Source organism: Belonocnema kinseyi, chromosome 2 (assembly GCF_010883055.1).
Source record: "Belonocnema kinseyi isolate 2016_QV_RU_SX_M_011 chromosome 2, B_treatae_v1, whole genome shotgun sequence".
Taxonomy (NCBI): Eukaryota; Metazoa; Arthropoda; class Insecta; order Hymenoptera; family Cynipidae; genus Belonocnema; species Belonocnema kinseyi.
The window spans coordinates 59,389,843-59,409,099 of record NC_046658.1 but is presented as its reverse complement, the minus strand read 5'-3'; the positions used below and the strand labels follow the sequence as shown (position 1 = coordinate 59,409,099).

At 28.3% G+C, this 19,257-nt stretch overlaps 1 protein-coding gene across 3 annotated transcripts in view; it reads left to right on the top strand.

The window, feature by feature from the left end:
• The first annotated feature begins 1,778 nt into the window (after positions 1-1,778).
• The window catches only part of LOC117168556 (6-phosphofructo-2-kinase/fructose-2,6-bisphosphatase 1-like), a 19,315-nt gene continuing 1,836 nt past the window's right edge, over positions 1,779-19,257 (top strand). The window contains exons 1-6 of one of the 3 annotated variants that reach the window (XM_033354298.1): positions 1,779-2,174; positions 8,475-8,902; positions 11,719-12,192; positions 14,035-14,269; positions 14,970-15,056; positions 17,921-18,048. In XM_033354298.1, coding sequence (XP_033210189.1) covers positions 2,096-2,174; positions 8,475-8,902; positions 11,719-12,192; positions 14,035-14,269; positions 14,970-15,056; positions 17,921-18,048 — 1,431 coding nt within the window. In that variant the 5' untranslated portion in view covers positions 1,779-2,095. Of the gene's footprint in view, positions 2,175-7,174; positions 7,254-8,474; positions 8,903-11,718; positions 12,193-14,034; positions 14,270-14,969; positions 15,057-17,920; positions 18,049-19,257 lie in introns of those variants that run through there. The other 2 variants (XM_033354300.1, XM_033354299.1) reach the window with 2 other exon arrangements.

Sequence of the window (19,257 nt, the reverse complement as noted above, 5' to 3'; positions counted from 1 at the left end):
GTTGAGGTTCAGAAAAAAGATGAAATAATTTTCAGTGAAGTTCCTACCAAAATGCAGTACCTAAACGTACTTTATTGTACTCTAATACATTTCCCAAAGTTTCAGCTCGATATTTTATTTACAAAAAAAGTTCTGAGGTTCAAAAAAACATTCAGTAAACTGAAAAACTGTTGTCGGTAATATAGGTATTTAGCTGTGTCACATGCCCTTAAATCAAATAAAGAACCAATTTTCAACAAAAGTGTAAGCTCCTCAATCAAAACAGAATGATTAAAATCAAACAGTTGTATTCGTCACTAATAAAGATGAAATTTTTACCAACAAGACACATTTTTAACAAAAACACAAAATATATATTTTGTACTAAAAGAGTCGAATTGTCAATTAAGATGGATTTTTCAGTCAGGAAGGAAGCAAAATTTCAGACAAATTGTTGAGTTTTCTGCACAAAATACAAATTTTCATCAAAATAGTAAAATCATCAAACAAACCCGAATAATTTATTTGAAAAAGTTGTATTCGTAACCAAAAATATGAAATTTCTGCTTAAAAGAAAAATTTTCCACTAAAATTATAAATTTTTCAGAAAAACTGGAATAGTTAAATTTTGATTCACTAAAATTTATTTAAAAAAAAAAACAATAAAATAGTTTCAATTTCAACCAAAAAGACAAATCTTCAACGAAAAAGAGATAGCATTTTCAATAAAATAGTTACATTTTCAAATAAAGATATGAATTTTCATAAAAAATGATGTAGTCAGTCTTTCAACCAAGTAGTTTAATTTTTAACTAAAAAAGACGAATTTTCAATCAAAACGATTAAATTTCTGAGACCCATTAAAAAATTCCTAAACCGATTGACCGTGATGTGCGTGAATTGGAATTCTTAAATTCTTCGAACAAAAAAGACTTATCTCAATAAATAAATAGTTGGATTTAATTTCTTGTGGGACTCTGTTAATTCAATTAGCATTAAGGTTAAAAATCGAGAAAATAGGAGAAAAACTGTGGAGCCTGCGATAAATAAATAACTTTTTAAATCATTTCCCTTAAAAAATAAAGCAAATTTTGAACTGCACTTTTTCATATCGGCCAAAACACATCCGTAGAAATTATTAGAATGGTTTAAACGTTTAACCGGTCAAATGCGGAGCACTATAACCAAAGATATATCTTTGCTATAACTACTTCTTACGATAGATACATTTTTTCTGTAAATGGGAAAAATTGTCTAGGTTCACCGAAATTTAGTGAGCGGATACGAAATATTTTCCTACAAAATAACGCTTTTCTATTTTTACAGTAAATTACAAAATAATCCAATTATTAACTTTTTGTTTGAAAATTCCCTCCAATTCATCAGCTGATTACAGGCTCGTACAGAAGTTTTTCAGTTCCGGTGACTTTCTTATTCGCAATTAAAACAATTTCCCCCTTAGAAAAGGTAATATAAAATTCTTTGAATATCAACCCTAAGATAGTATAGAATGTAAAAAAAAACACATTTCTTTCAAAATTCCTATTGAATTTCCTGAAAGTAAAATAGTAAAACATTGCAATTAATTTATGTTTTACACGACAGCGTTTATTCTATTTAAAAAAATACGAGCAACTTCATTGACAATTTAGTAATTAGCATATGAAAATAATAAGAAGAAAATAGATCGCAAAAATGGAACAAGGAACATGTTAGTGAATACGATACTGATATCATGTGATATCAGGAAGGGTCGCGTGATCGTGTTCGAAGCTTGCGAATGGGTGGAAAGCTTTCCTGGTTGTCCCCACTCATTCTCGCCTTACAATATCCTGCAATATCCGTTCAAGGTTTAAACGAAACTTTGGACTTTAGTTGACTTTTAGTCACTTTTAGAAGCAAGTGTGATTTTATATTTCGCCTCAGTGTTCAGAGTGCATTTTGTGAAACTCAGGCCAGGAACTCATCTGAATCTATATGAGTTGCTTGGTTGCTTTAACAATATTAAAAACATTCGAGGTTCGTCATTTGTCTCGGAGCAGAAGACGATTGTTGACCCGACAGCACTTCCTATACGAAAAAATCCTTTTTTAGCTAAATCTTCCAAGCTTTTAATATGTCGGGTAACAAAATCGATATGCAATACACACCGCCAACCTCGGACACCATCCAGACCAAGCCATTTCCTATTAGAGGTAGGTAATTTTTCATTTCACCAATTTTATTTCTCCTGGAGAGAATTTGCAAATTTGACGTTTGATGTTTCTAAAGCTTGATTTTTGAGAGCAGCTGACTTTTTGATTGAACATATATATTATGTACCACGTGTGTTGTATATGTCATTATTTCGTATGTATATGTAGTTTTTTTTTAATTCACACGCATTATTGTTTGAACAAATCATAACTTGCGAAATTTTTGATAATTAACCACCCAATTATCGATTTAAGTGATTGAAATAGGATAAACTTCTAATATCTTTTCTGTTTTTATATATGAAAAAAATATATGTGTAAACAAAAATGAATGAGAGCATTAGATTCACAATAATATACATTTGCTGTAAAATAGTTGTTTCAATGTTTTCAAGTGTTTTACAAGTAAAGCTTGCTTTTCACTGTTTTTCTAGTGCCCCAAGAATGACAGGCAAAACACATCTTGTATTTAAAAAATACAATAATGCTTATTATAACCACATTTATTATAGTTTTTTCAGCAAACTTGGTAGTAACACTCAAATACTCCTGATTATAATTTTTGTATGCAGCGGGCTTTTATGAGTTCAAGGAAGTCAGCAACCACCCTTGTGATTTTCGATTTTTTATAATTAAACAATCTCATTCTTAAATTTGAGAATAAACCTTTTTTGGATAAACATAATTTTATTTCTTTTTAAAGATGTCAATATTTTTCTGTGATCGAGTTCAAATTCGAAATAAACATTTGTAGAATTTTATTTAATTTTTAATGGTTTGGCGCCATTTAACGCCAAATGAGAAAAAAATATGCTCATATAATATATACAATTCATAAATACAGGGCTCGGATCGTGCGAGTTTTTTCGACTTTTTTTGGCAAAATTGCGAGTCTACGTATTTTTGAAGAAAAATTCGACCAATCAGATTATTTCAATTTTTCTCAAAAGTTCGTTATACTTATTTTCAATTTTAATCGCAGTGAAATCTATCTGAAAAATGTTAACATTTTAATTTCGAACATTATTCCGTATTCAAAGTTTAAAATTTATCAAATTGAAAGCCTTGAAAGTAGGCATTATTAAGTCGAAAGTGTTTAAAGCCAATATATTTAAAATTCAATTAAAATGTTCAGTCTTTCCTCTACCCCACCCCCTTCTTAAACAATTTATTTATTTTTTCATTGCTTTCAAAAATTTCCGCCTTTTTCTTGCTTTTGTTTCGCTTAAATGCGAACTTCATGTGAATCCACACAATTTGATAAAGAATTTAATTGTTTTTGTAAAAATTCAACTGTTTTGTCAAAAATGCAACTATTTTGATCGATAATTGAACTGTTTTGTTAAAAATTCGCTTTTTTATATAGAAAATTCATCGTTTATGATACAAAATTCCTCTTTTATGATATAAAAGTAATCTATTTTGATTGAAAATTCATCTTTCATGATTAGACTCTTTTTTTTTTTTTTAATTCATCTTTCTTATTTAAAAAGGTTTTTTTTTGTTTTATTTAGAAATTTAACTATTTGTTTAAAATATATCTTTCTTAGTTAAAAATTAACTTTTTTTAAAATTTCAACTGTCTTCTAAAAAATTAGTTGTTTTTTTTGCTTGGAAATTCAACTATTTTGTTAAGAATTTAACTTTTTTGTTGAAAATCCGTATCTTTTAATTGAAAATCAAACTATTTTGTTAAAAATTAATTTTTTTAGAATTCAAATGTTTGATGGAAACTTCATTTTTCTTTGTTAAAAGTGATCTTTTTGGTTGAAAATGATATTTTTGTTGTTGTTAAAAGTTAAAATTTGCAGGTTCCTAATTCAACGGCCTTTTTTAAAATATGAGTTCTTCGCTTGAAAGTTGAACTATTTTTTGTTTGAAAATTTGTTTTCAAATTTATCTTTTTAAATTGAAGATTCAACTAATTGGCTAAAACGCAAATTACTTTGTTAGAAAATAGTCTCTTTTTCTTGAAAGTTCTAAAGTGTTCATAAAAATTTGTCTCTTTTCCGCGGAATATTCTTTTAAATTAGTAAATGTATGCACGAGTTTAGTATAATTTATATATTATTTTTAAAAATAAGTATTAAAAGGTGTACAATTTTTTGTTGAAATGGATAAAGTGAAATATCTAATTAATAAATTGATTATTCTAAATTGATCATTTGCAGAATTAAATGTTCTACCTACAAAAATTTTAGTCAAACTTTCAAAATTAGGCCACTTTAATTTGTATCTACATAGGAGTGTTGAACAGGCTTTTATTTTAGTTTTTAAATCTTAACAATACAAAACTTACAAATCTTGTTTCGAATGATTAAAAGCTAGACTATTTAGGATGAAAATAAAACTTTAAAGCTAAAGTATGTTTTCTCTGAATCTATAAAAATTAAATATTTTTGTAATGCAACATATTATCAACGCTCAAACTTAAACTATTTTTAATTTGAGTTTCAATGCATTGAATAGAGCAGTAGTTTTAAATTTACATTCAAAGTATTACTTACAGTATTAAGAACCAAGTGACTAATCGTGGAAAGAAAAATTTGATTTTGTTACTTATAAATATGACAATAGAATATAATTTGAATTTATTATGTAAATTATCTTTTTTAGCTAACCTTAACAATATTTTGTACATCCATGCAGTGAATTTAATCATTTTTCCAGATTACTTGGAATAATATTTTGAACGACTCAGTGCCTTTCACTGATAAGAAATAACTGTAAACAAAATTTACAAGTCCAAGGCATGACAAGCGCAATGAAAGCCAGTATTTCATATTTCATTTTCAGTTTTGAATTTTATTTCTAGTTGATTAAAACAAATGTTTTGAATACCTTGGAACTTCAGCTGATAAAAATACTCGAAAAAAGATCATGAAGTTGAATAAATGAAAAATAAGTGAAGAGCAGAATTTAGAAATGCTTAATTTTGAGTTAATCTGTTTTTTTCAACATCTTAAATTGTTCCTGGTATTTTTTATTTGTCATTCAGAAGTTCAGGGAAAATTAAAATAATTACTGAAGCTCGGTAGAAAAAATATTATTTTAAAATTACAGAATGAATATGTCGAGAAACGTTTCTTTTCCATTTTCTATTGTCTCGACTGCTTAATTTTTTTTCAGTGTGTTTTTACAGATAGAAACACAAATTTATGCATTTAAATGATTTATTTTCAAGTAATATCAAACCTTGCTTTATTAACTTTTTTATTCGAATAAAAAAAAATTATGTATGTGAGAGGAAAATATTGTCCGTAATGGATAAAATTAAAATGTTTATATCAGGTAATCGAAAAAAACCTTGAATTTTGAAATAAACTCAAAATAAGACTTGATATAAAATGATAAGTAAAATATATTTTAAAGTATTAATTGTAAAAGTGTGTATTTTTTTGTGCCTTTCGAAAGTCAAGATTTTTTTCTCTCATTCGGTATAAATATTTTTAATTAATGTATTCCTTAAAATGGACAATAAGTCTCTTTATATTGTAGAAGAAATACTGTGCATATTATTTCAAGAAGAAAAGATTAGGCGCAATTTTAGACCATTAATTGTACTGAAAATACAAATTTCATATTGCAAGCCCGATTATATCTTAATTATTTTTTCATAAAATGTAGGGCTTATTTCTCAATGAGTAACAACTATTTTTTAGGGGTGAACGAATCTTTTACCTTAAATTTTATATTTCTTAAAAATTGAAAACTAAGAAAATTTATTTTCTAGCGGAAAATGCAAAAAATTTCTTAAAAATAAAATAAAATTAATGGCAGTATTTCTTGATGAAAGGTAGAAATTTAATGAAGCCGTTAAGCACAAAAAAACCATGTGGAACTTATGTAATTGATAAAATACACAATGAATGTCCTAATTCTATAATTAAAACTTATTAAATTGTTGTTTGATTTAATAAAATAGCAATCATTTGAAATAGACTAATGGAAAAATGAAACAAATGATCAGAGTAAACGTAGGTCTAGTAAAAGTCGGAGAATTTTATTGATCATGAAAGGTCGGGGCTTTAAAAAAAAATCTTGCAAAAGTCGGGGAATTTCTATAAGAGGAACTTTAAATGATTGGTAAGGATAATAAATTTGAAATTTTTTACTCCGTTTATAAAATATTCCATGTTAAAAATGTTACAAGATTACAATTCTGATTTTTGAACATAAAATGTTTAGGGAACATGTAAAATTAGTCAGTAGAAAGACGGAGAATTTTTAAAATTAAGTTTTGCGGCCACCTTGTAAGTTGTAAAACAGACATTTCTAATTATTGCTCGTGAAATATTATCTTTTAGCACAGTTTATTTTGCGAGTGCTGTATTATTTTATGATAAAAAAATACTTGAAGCATTTATCTAAATTGTTTGAAATGCACTAATTATTTTTTAAAGTTCTTTTCTTCTACAATGAAAAATCATACAAAATGAAAAGAATTTTGCATTCTATTCATTTTAATATTTTGTAAGAAAAAGTTTAAATGAACAAAGGTGGATGATTAAAGTAGAATTATATTGTTTGTGATACAACTATTTGTTTCATAATGCTTTAGAATGTTCAGCTTCGTTTTTCCTCGAATATATAATATAAATGGAGCAGATGGATGATTGTAATTTAAAGCAATCATTCGTAAGAATTATTTACTTGGAATTTTACAAATTGGATTTGAAAGACGTGAATATATTTCCAGACAGAGTCAGTCCAATGCAGATTGGCCGTCAGCCAGTTTTTACTATTTGAGTTGTACTTAAGTCCTAAATGATAATCTGTGGCTTCTAAATTTCACAATCAGTGAGTCTCTAAAGCTAAACAAGCTACATGACAACATTACCTAAAGATTATACGAGGATAAAATTCATTAGCGCGTCAAGTTCAAGATACTCGGACCATTAAATGTTAAATCTAATAACAACGACCTAAGACGACAACTTTACTGGCAGAAAAATATTCGCCTTTTCAAACACTTTTTTTAATTATTTAAGGAAGTGATATTATTTTGTCTTGGTTGTAAGAAAGCTCAGTATGAGATTTCAAGCTGTTTTTTCGAAACAATCAAACATTAGTCATCAGGTAAAGTTTTTTTTCCATTTTATCATCAAGTCAACTTTCCCTTTCCTGCTTTAAACTGGGTACTTTTAAATTCGTGGCAAAACAAAATATTTTGCTGAAAATTGTATTTGTAAATGTTATGAAGGTCTCGGAATAGATATGATAGTAGGCACCAAGAAATCATGTGGATATCACGTTTTCAACAAATGAACAGGTTTAAAAAGGCACGAATACAAGATTTTATACACTTGAGTGCAGGACTATCGAGAATAAAATATGGGTCTGAATGTTTCTTCGATATTGACTAATATTACACACTTTTGCAATTCTGAAATGTAAAAAGGAAAAAATAAATTAATATCGAGTCTTGATTTCTGAATAGGCCTACTTTATCAGCCTACAATTCTATCGAAATCAATGCAACTCGATTCTCTTTTCATTGATGTAATTCTAGAAGGTGTTGTGGATTAAACAAGCGCAATATTTAATTCTCGGCAATCGAATGACATCGGAAAAAAGTATTGAAAAGTGAGACTTGACATATTAAAAGCTAAAATTGATCGAGAATTCAGTTGCTTCATTACGTAAAATAGTTAGCATCGATTAATTTTCGAAAGATCCATCTAAGGAATTGGTCAAGCTGCCAATTAAAATGCAGACCGAGATTTATATCTGGGTTCTGAAAATTCAATTGAGTATAATTTATAAAACTTACGAAATTTCTGTCTATTAAATTAAAATGTTGTTTTTTGAAGATTAATTTTTTATTCGCTCAATGTATATAATTTTGTCACGTGATGCTACCGTATCAATCACGTTTCTGAAAGTCGAGTGGGGCAAGATTGTATGCTAGATTTTTATCATTAATTACCTTCTATGTATATAGGTAAATTGTAAATTGGAAGCCTTAGTTTTAGCCATGTCGTTTCCGACGAAAGAACTAAAAATCTTGGCTTTTATGCGTGAGTTTATTGGAGATTTTTATTTTCTTTCAATTTTATTTGAGAATAAATTATTTCAAGTGTGTATTCAAGGATCAAAGTTGTCTTTCCGCTGGGTAAATAATGACAAAAACATTATGTGGTTGAACCAAGTTCATAATCACCCCATTGCCAGATTGGAATTTTGAAATCAAAATATTTACAAGTGTACTTTGACCTACGGAACTGTTTTTACTTTTAGAAATTAATTTTTTCTGAATTAATTTGGCTAATTATAAAAAAATACGTTAATTTTTTTTAGGGGAACGAGCAAACTTTGTAAACAAGCCTCATGTGATCGCAATGGTAGGTTTGCCAGCGAGAGGGAAGACCTACATCTCGAAGAAGCTGTGCAGGTACTTGAATTGGATTGGAATCAATACAAAAGTTTTCAATTTGGGCGAATATAGAAGACATGCGACTACAGCCTATCAATGTCACGATTTTTTTCGACCTGATAATATCAAAGCCATGGCAATCAGGACCCAGTGTGCCCAGGACGCCCTAAACGACGTCTGCCAGTGGCTAGAGTCCGGAGATGGCGAGGTTGCAGTTTTCGATGCAACCAACTCTACAGTCGAGAGGAGAGAACTGATTCGTGAATTTGTCGTCCAGAAGATGGGCTTTAAGTTGTTTTTCGTCGAGTCGGTCTGCAACGATCCTGAAATTGTTGAGCAAAATATCATGGAGGTAGGAAATATTTTTGCTCTTTTGGATCTTGGAGATGTTTAATTCTTGGCCATGTCTAGTTTACCGAAATTTGTGAGCTTAGAGCGAATATTTTCAGTGAGTCCAGGAAAGCTGCAAAAGGAGGGCTAGGTTCATCGAAATTCGATGAGAATAGCACAAATATTTTCGGTTATCCTAGGAATTTCGTTATTTTTATTAGAATATTTGGGATTCGATTGAAGCAAGTTTTTAGTTTAAAGATCTCGTAAAAGATGGTATTTTTATTTGGTGTTGAATTTGGTTTTGAGATTTTTTTTTCAACTTAAAACTCTGTAACATCAAGATTTTAAGACTAACTTTAGTCCACAATCAGAAACAAAGTAAAGGAGTTTATGTGTGAACAATTAAATGTAAACGAGTGCAACTTTTATTCAGCAAAATTGTCAGATTAAAAAATGTCGAAAAATTAAAAACATAATTTTGATTCAGTCTCTGTCATTTATGTCATCTGCAAATTCTATTTGAATGTTTTTTATTAAACGAGACTTAAATTGACATGAAACAAATTGTCAACTAACTTGATTATTATTAACGTTTTACTTGCCATTGTTTCTCCAGAATTCTCGGGTTTTCTTTTACCGAATAATACATAAATAAATTAAAATCTGTCTATACACTAGGGTGTGTTAAAAATAAAAAAATTATTGGGATCCCAAAAAAGTTTAATTAATTTGGAATCGATATATATATATATGCTGTTTGGTTACCCACGCTCGAAAGATTGTTAAAAAATGTGTTGTTTAAAAAGTTTTTAAATATTCTGGAATTTCAATTTTTGTTACATTCCTGGAGGCAGAAAAAAGTCTTCCTAAATTTTTTGTTGATTTTAAGCAACCTGTTTCTAAGAGATAATTCTTATTTAATTGACCCCTTTTTTGGGAAAAAAATGCATAGCACTGGTGTAGGTAGAATATGGTTTTCGGGCACCAGCAAAACTTATCAGTAACAAAAAATAACTAACAGAAAAATGATTAAGGCCTAGGAATCGAAACTGAAAATAAAGCCAATTTTTTTAATTCAGATTTTGGTAGGTATTTATTGAACTGATCTTTATAACTTTTAGTTTAAAATTTGCTGAAGCTAGATATTTTTAGTATAAAAATACACAAGAACAAAGATCTGCAAGGTCAAGTAATCGAAATTAGAATTATTGCAAATTTTCAGAATTTGCGGTGTTTAATAGAATTTTTTATAGTTTATTTCTATGCTGAAAAATCCAAACCTGCACAGAAGAACTGTTAAAACACATGTTATAAACATAATTTCATTAAATACCAAAATCGAAAATTTAAAAATTCGCTGCATTTCGAATTTCGATTCATGGGTCTTAACGATTTTTTTCCTAGTGCATTTTTATCACTAGAAAGTTTTTTCCAAAAAGGGGGTGAATTAAATGAGAATTATTTCTTAGGAAGTGGTTACTTATAATACGCTAAAAATTGGAAAGACTTCCAGGAATATAAAAAAATTTAAACTTTTGAAAATCTTTAAACCCTGCAAACAAAACATTTTTTCGAGCATGGGTAACGAAGCTGCATATTTGTCAATTCAAAAGTAATTATAATTTTTAAGGGTCCAGATACGCTATTTTTTCGCGTTGAGCGATTTCGAATTCCAGAATTTTTCGACCCATTCTACAGTATCTACCTAGTTAGCTTATATACAGCTTATTTTAAATAAAATGTATTCAAATATAATTTCAGAAAATATTTAAAGAAACAAAGTAAGCTTTCAATGATGGGAATTGAATCAAAATTACAATTTGTTTCCAAAGCGAACGAAAATCTTTAATCGCTAATCTTACATAAACTTGTCAACAAGTCATGCCTTGTTTAGAACAAATCAAAGTTTTCATCAAAAATAAAAAAATCTCTTAAATTCTTAAACCAGCGCAACTTTTCAGGACTGAAAAAACGTAAGAGTTGAATATTTTAAGAATATAGAATATAGAATAAAGAATTTAAAATATCAATTTTTAATTTCAATTAATTTGGATCATTCAAGCCAAAGTAATTTTAATCTAGAGAACTCAGCTTTGAATAAAAAATTGAAACGCGCCAAATAAATATACCTATATATTTAAATTTTCAAGTGTTGAGATTTGGAATCATAATTTAAAATCATTTTGATTCTACTAAATCGATCATTTTTTTTATCACATTCTAAAGGAATCGTGATTTTCTTTATTTATTTTAATTTGTTATATCGATTGAATAAAATAGAAGTCTGTATAACTCTGACATTGAAACTTTGTTACGTGATTTGAAAAAATAGTAAAAGCAATTTTTCGTAATCCGTTGATTAGTTGATTTTGATTAGATATTTTTAATAACATGGTTTTCTCAACTAAATTTTTGTTATTTAACATGTGATTCCGAATAATGAGCGTTATGGTATTTCAAATCAGTTACAATTATATTAAATTATGAGAATAGATAAATTAAACGTGCTAGAAACAAGTAAACTGTTTTATTGCCTTCATATCCAAGTTTATACCTCTCATCTACTTTTATAACAAAAAATGTTGTTTCATTCCATCTGATAAATGAGAATTAGAATGGCATGATTAATAATCCCTAAAGTTTTGTACATAAAAGCAAGAGATATAAACAGATTATGATTTGTGAACCTTAATCCTCAGTCAAAAAAATACCCACTATCTTTCAAAAGCACTGGGAAAATATCACACAAAAGATTAGGAAGACGCGACAAAGTCCAGAAACCAAAAAGGTGCACAATCAGCATTTTATGTAGATGGTTTATTTTCCGGATTTCAGGTCAAGGTGAGCAGTCCAGATTATGCAAATATGAACAAGGAAGAGGTCTTGGCAGATTTCATGCAACGCATCGAGCATTACCAGGAGAAATATCAACCCTTAGATGAAATTCACGAGAGCGATCTTTCCTTCATGAAGATCTACAACACCGGCGAAAAGGTTCTTGTTCACAAGCATGAGGGCCACATACAGAGCAGAATAGTTTATTATTTAATGAATATTCACATTGTACCTCGCACAATTTATCTCACGAGGCACGGCGAGAGCGTGATGAATTTGGATAGCAGAATCGGTGGTGATTCGGATCTTAGCGATAGAGGCAGACTTTATGCTAAAGCATTATCTGATTATATTGTTGAGCAGGACATTCAGGGCCTGCGAGTTTGGACCAGTTGGCTGAAACGAACTATTCAAACAGCAACCGACGTCAAAGCTCCACAGGAAAGGTGGAAGGCTCTTAACGAAATTGATGCTGTGAGTAAAAAAAAAATGTTATTTAAAAAACTGGTCCACTTTGCAGGGTCTTCACTGGGCCAGGAAAAAACCGGGAATTGAGAAAGTAAATTTCATTTTTGACTAAGAATTTTTATAATTCTTTGTTTCAGAAGAAAAGTCTATCCAATTGCATATAATTTATCAAGCAAACGTCTCACAATGGGGACCTTTATCATTGCATTTTATTAAATCTGTAAAAATACATAATTTATGGTAGGGACGCAATTTACAATTGCAAATATTATTTTTTTATTAATATCGCAGTTTTGAAATTATATAACGTTTTCATATTTTAATTTAATTAAATTTTTTATTATTAATAAAATATATTGAATTTTCTGTTATCATTATAAATTATTTCTGTGAAAGTAAAATTTCTTCAGGCAAATGAGTATAAATACAAAAAAAATTGTAGTCGCATACTTAATTCTTCAAGTATTCTTTAAAAATAATTTACTATGACTTGAATTTGATGAAAACATTTATACTACAGTAAAAATACTAAGTTGTTAAACAACATATTAGTTAAAAAATTCATTACAAAAATTTTAAGATGTACATTTGATAAGACATTGGTTCTTCCTTTTCTTTAATAACAAATTTGTAATTCAAAAAATTATTTTAAACTTAAATGTAATGAATTTCGTTTTATTATTATAAAATATTGATGCGAAAGTAAAAATTTTGTGTCAAAGTCGCACTGTTGAAAGTAAAAATTATCAGAAACATTGCAGTTAAATAATTATACACAAATATTTTTAAATGTTGTTAATTCTTCAATTAGGAACGTTAACTACCAAATTATTATTAGTTCAGAAAGAAAATCAGTTCATTTCAGATTTGAACGTAGACGCTAAAAGTTTAATATTTAGTAATCAGTTTATTATTTTTTTTTCTGTTTAAAATATAATAATTTCAGTTTCTTACTTTATAAATGAATTAATTTTTAACTAATAACGTTTTCAATTGAATAATATTGAATTTAAATGATCTAAATCTTAAAATTTTGTTTCAAATTGAAAGTTACAATTATTAAAAATAAACAGCATTTCAGTTGAAACAGTTTTGGATTAGGAAATTCAATATTTGTGTACTGAAATTTTAATTACAATTAAAAAATTAAAACCTTCTTAATAATCTTGAAAGATTATAAATTCACGACATTCAAAATGGAAACAGATTAAGATTTAAATTTCGAAAATTGGTCAACTAAAATTTAAATGAGGCTCAAGTTCTTCAATAGTGCATAATTTGAGCATTAAAACCCGTACGTTTAAAAATTAAAATTGTTGACAATGGTACATTTTTCAATTGAAACGCTTAAATTTTGAATACTCGAAATGAAAAAGTTAAAAATTGAATAATTTTAGATTGAACATTCATAAACGAGTCCATTTCAAAATTGAATAACTCAATCTTGTACTTACAATTTCAAATTTCAAGTATTTACATGCTTCAGTAGTGTTTCGGATTAGATTAGTCAATTTGAAAATTTGTTCATAGTATTTCGAATTGTCTTGTTTTCAAATCCTGAATTTAAGCATTTAAATGACTGGAAAAATGTTGGAAGTTCAAGAAAAGAACAAAAAATGATTATCAATATTTTTTTTTCTGAAATAAAAGTTGTTATTTTATTTACTTGAAAATTTTCAAGCATTTGATGTTGAATAATTTAAGATGGTAGCTTTGAGAAATTGAAAAAAGAGGTGGATATATTGAGGGCTGAATCTAAAAAATCCAAAAAAGCTTGCACAATTTGGGATTGCATTTGATTAAATTTGTGTATTTGCAAAAAGCAATGATAAATTTGTTAAATTTCAGGGCATCTGTGAAGAGATGACGTACGAAGAAATCGAGGAGAAATATCCCGGAGACTTTGCAGCAAGGGACCAAAACAAGTTTTCATATCGATATCCGAGAGGGGAAAGCTACGAAGATTTAGTGGCTCGATTGGAACCGGTCATCATGGAGCTTGAAAGACAAGGAAACGTCCTGGTCGTCAGTCACCAGGCTGTGTTGCGATGTTTACTTGCGTACTTTTTGGACAAAAGTGCAGGTCAGTGGAAATTTTGTTTGATCTCTTTCCAATCTCTACATTTGTTCGATCGTAATTTATGTTTCTATATTTAGAATTTATTGCTCAATACCTATTTAAATAAAAAGCTCTCGTCTTACAGTGATTAAATATACCAACATTGCATAATTCGGCATTGGCTTTATTGAATGAGAGCGGAAGTAGATAAGAAAATGTTTATAGCAGGTTTATGAGTGTAAAGCTCGGATACTTGATCAAAGTTGGTGTCGTCAATCTTTCTACATTTCAAGAGGTAGAAATTAAATATCTGGATTGAAAAGAAAAGTTTTTAATCGTGCAAGGTTAAGTAATAACTTTGAAATGTCGAGGAATAAAGTATCCACTATCTACTAACATATTAAAAGCCTCTGATCAAGAAGAATTAATACTTAAAAATTAAGAAAAGTTGTATTTTATTTTTTAAAAACATTTGATGAAGCGAAAATTAATTGATAAAATAATCTATACATTATAAGACTCACATTTGGAAAATTCAAATTTAATTAGATTTAATAACATTCAAATTTGAAAGATTAGAAACAAATCATTAAACAAATTTTTTAAGTGTAGAAACATCCACCAACAATATTGAATGTATTACTATTTCTTTCTGCTTAGAATATTTTATTTCAATAAGAAATTGAGAGAATAATTGAAAAACTGCGACTTTAAATATTTACAGGCTTCACAGACCCTATTGCAGAAGAAAATAGGGAAAATGGAAAACATTTTTACGAAAATAGAAGTGATCTTGGTATTGAAAAGAAAGGTCAGAGAAGAACAATAGGCACATAAAAAGTGACTAATAAAGCCTCGAATTGCCTTTATTTTAACTCCTATCAAACACTTTTTCTATCAGTGGATTCCTTTGCCTAGATTTGTTTTCAAATGTTGGTGCTTTTTAACACTGAGCAATATTTATTCGCTTGTTTTTCATATTTCAAAGACCTCATTCCTACACTGTAAAAAAAGATTTGTGTAAAATTACAAAGTTTCGGAAAATTAAATATTGTATCATTGTAAATATCACACACTTCACTGTGTGATTTTGCAAAAGTATGTGAAATTACATCTTATAACGATGTAAATAAAAGGACCCTCGAACAGCAGTGTAATATTACACACTCGATAAAAATAAAATTGCACATTCCCTCGTACGAATTTTACATTCAGAAAAAAAAAATTCAGTCGCAGCGTGTAAAAATACCATGCGTCGGTAAAATCACTTTCCAGTGATTGAAAATTACATCGAGATTTTTAATTTTACCAAAGATCTTTAATTTTACCCTGGCGGAAACTGTAAAAATTTTGATTTATAATTAACTTAAAATTTGGAATAATTAATCAAATAATATGTGAATACGAGAGCGTCTCTCGTGTTCGTTGTTTATCGATGCCTTCATTCTTCAATTTTGGAGCATTTTTATTTTTAATGCGAGGAAATTGACAGCTATGTTCAACTTTTTTGACAGCTTTCACACAAAGTAGACCGAATCCGAGCTATTCCTATTTTGCCTTTTATATTTTCTGCTATTAGAACAGAAAAAATGCGGTTATTCAAAATTGAATTTTAAAAATCTTGCAAAATTTAGGAAGTTTCTATAAGAGGCACTTCAAATACCAGCTCAGGATAATAAATTTGAAATAAAAAACATTTTAATTATGAAACAGATTTTAATTTAAAAGATTCTATGTTGAAAATGTGACAATATTAAGATTATGGTCAATAATTTATATGCCTTCTATTTTTATTTCTATTTTTTTTTTGCAGTTACTTCCTTCTGAAGATATATTTTTGGTTAATAATTTTATTATTTGGTTGAAAATTAACATTTTGTTGAAAATTCATGTTTTGGTGTTTCAAATTCAGCTAAAATCTTTTTTGGTTGAAAAGTCCTCTTTTTGGTTTAAAATTGTGCCTGTTATAGTAGAAATTTCATTTATTTTTTTTATTAAAAATGCAACTCTGGTTGAAAATTAATCTTCTTTGGTTGAGGATTCAACTATTTAGTTGAAAAATAGTATTTGTTGGTTGAATTAAACTGGTTTTTATTTAAAATAAAAAAATCTTTTGGTTAAAATTTCTACTATTACTTTATTCATTAAAAATTTATACATGGAACTACTTGGTTGAAGGTTACACCACTTTGGTAAAATAAATGTTTTTACTTTTCCATTTGTTGTTGATTTTTTTTTTTACCTTAAAATTCGTCTTTTTTGAAAAAAAAACTAATCCTCTTGGTTGGAAATTTTCTCTTATTTGGTTAAAAATGCATCTGTTTGGTTGAAAATAAACTTTTCTGTTGAAACTTCAAGTTTTCGGGTTAAAGATTCAACTGTTTTACAGACAAATCTTTTTATAGCTTGAAAGTTCAACAATTTGGATACATTTTTTTCCTTCTACACTAAAGAAACTTTATTTATTGAAAATCAATAATATTAATTGAAAATGTGTCTCTTTGGTTGAAAATTAGACTATTTATTTTAAAATATATGATTTTTGTTGAAAGTTCACCTTTTGTGCAGAAAATTAATCTTTGAATTTTCGGCTTTTTGGTTTAAAAATTAATTTTTATTGGTAGAAATTTCATTTTTTTATGAAAATGCAACGATTAAATTTTTATTGAAAATTCAAATTTCCGGGTTGAAAATTCAACTACTTAGTGGATAATACAATTGTATGTTGTTCAAGTTAAATATTGTTTGATTTGATTGAGAATTATTCTTTGTAGATAGAAAAGGAACTTTTTTGTTAAAAATATTTTCTTCGGGTTAAAAAGTCAACTATTTCGTTAAAAAGCCTGTTTTGTGATCGAAAATTCATATGATTTGTTGAAACCTCGTATTTTTTATTGCAAATTCATATTTATTGGCAGAGAAGTAATATTTTGTTATTGAATAAAAATGAAAAACAGACTAGAGGAAAATCCGGGAATTTTGAAAATTAAGTTTTTCCGCACTCCTGTTTGGAGAATTTAGACTTGTTTCAACATTGACTTCAGTTCGCTTAAATTCTCAGATCTCAAACCATTAATTGTAAATGTTTCAAACCCTCGTCTCTATCAAATTTATAATTTTTTTCAAAACAAGATTACTTTTACTTTAATGCTTCAGACTTGTGGATCTTTTCTATTTTGGATGCTTTTCAATTGTATGGCTTATCAGTTCGTTTGTTCTAAAAGTTTTGTAAATATATAATAAGGATTGTTTTCAAATTAGGAAATCAAAAATTCTTTTCAAATTAATTATTGTCCAATTTCTGTATGATAATTGATTTCTTTATAAAATAAACTTACTGTCAGATTTTAGTCGAATGTGGATAACTGCAGACTTTTGGATTTATTTGCAATTTCATGGTTATAAATTAGCTTTGGATTTAGTTTGGTTTCTGTTAAATTTCCATTACCATTCAATAGTTTCAAATTTGAATAAACTTTAAATGTAAAGAACTTTCAAATTAAAACTGATGCTTTATAATTGAGCTATTTTATAATTTGAAAACTTTTAAATGATATTATGTTATAATTGCAAATTTATATTTTGGTATTTTTTGTTAGTTTTAATGCTTAAAAATAGCAAATATTGCGAATTAAAGTAGTGGCTTGACTAAATGAACTTCCCTTCTCATTTCAGATGAACTGCCATACCTGCAAGTGCCACTGCACACGATAATAAAATTAACTCCAGTGGCTTATGGTTGCAAGGTGGAAAATATTCGTCTTCCAATTGAAGCCGTCGACACGCATCGACCAAAACCAAAGGTAGAGGCAGTTAAGATCTAATACGACTTTTTCCTTCAGAAAAATAGCAAACAATTTTTTTTTAGTCTAGTGCAACCTGTCAGTTTGAATGCTAGATCTATTGAAGCTATCTGTCGTCACTTGTATATTTGAATGTAAATTTTTCTACCCAACTTGTACCATCAGTGTGAGGAAAAAAGCTTTTCACTCCCATCGAAATCTAGCATGTAGATCGCGCTTGTCTTTCTCTCTGAAAAAATTCCCTCTATGCATGGAAACATTCGAGGAAATTATCACTATCGAGACTTGTCAAGAACAATGATGAATTTGTAATTTTGTGCTCAACATAGTGCGAATGACAATATTGGAATTATCTCGTAATTAATTAGAGTTTCCTCAAATAGAATTGAGAGTCACCTCGAAACTCTGAACGATGTTTACATCGAGTGTGTCACTAATTGTAGATTAAACTTGGCAAAATTAGTTAACATGTCTGTGTACATTGAGGCTTACTTTTTTCTACGGCCTGATATCGTAAGATGTCTTCCTGTTTGCGACAGTCTATAACCGATAATCATAATTATTGTACAATTATCAATGCAAGTACCTGAGCTTACTACAATATTTCGCCTGTATATATTTTTTTCTTTTCTACTGTATTTTTCTACTGTTTTAACTGCAATCAACAGAAAGTCGTTGCAGAAATTATGTCATAGAGAAACTGTAGCGATAATAATTCACGATTGGTGGAGGTGAATTTGGTTTATAATAACCTGCTTTTTTAAGTTTTTATTTTTATTATTAACGCGATCTGTGGAAAAACTGTTAGAGTTAACGGTTAGATTTTTTTAAAAAGTGTACTTTTTGAAGCTTGTATATATATCTCCCTTGACTCTGACTGATTGTTACTAATATTTGTGTATAACACAATTTGTTAACTGCGCATAACGATAAGAATAACAAAGTGTACTGGTCGTTATTAGAGTTGGGAGAATCCTTATTTTTATGCTAATAAAGTGTGGCGTTGAAGACCATCAGGAAGGGACTCGTTTTGCTTTTTTCTAATATTCTTATTAATTTTTGAGTTGAGTGATAACCAGGGTGTCGATTCTGCAAACTGCTTATTTTAAACGATTGATCTATTTGTCTAAATAGTATGCTCATGTCCTTTTAACAATAAAAAAAATAAAAATAAAAAATAAACCGCTTGACCTTAAAATAGTCTTAAAA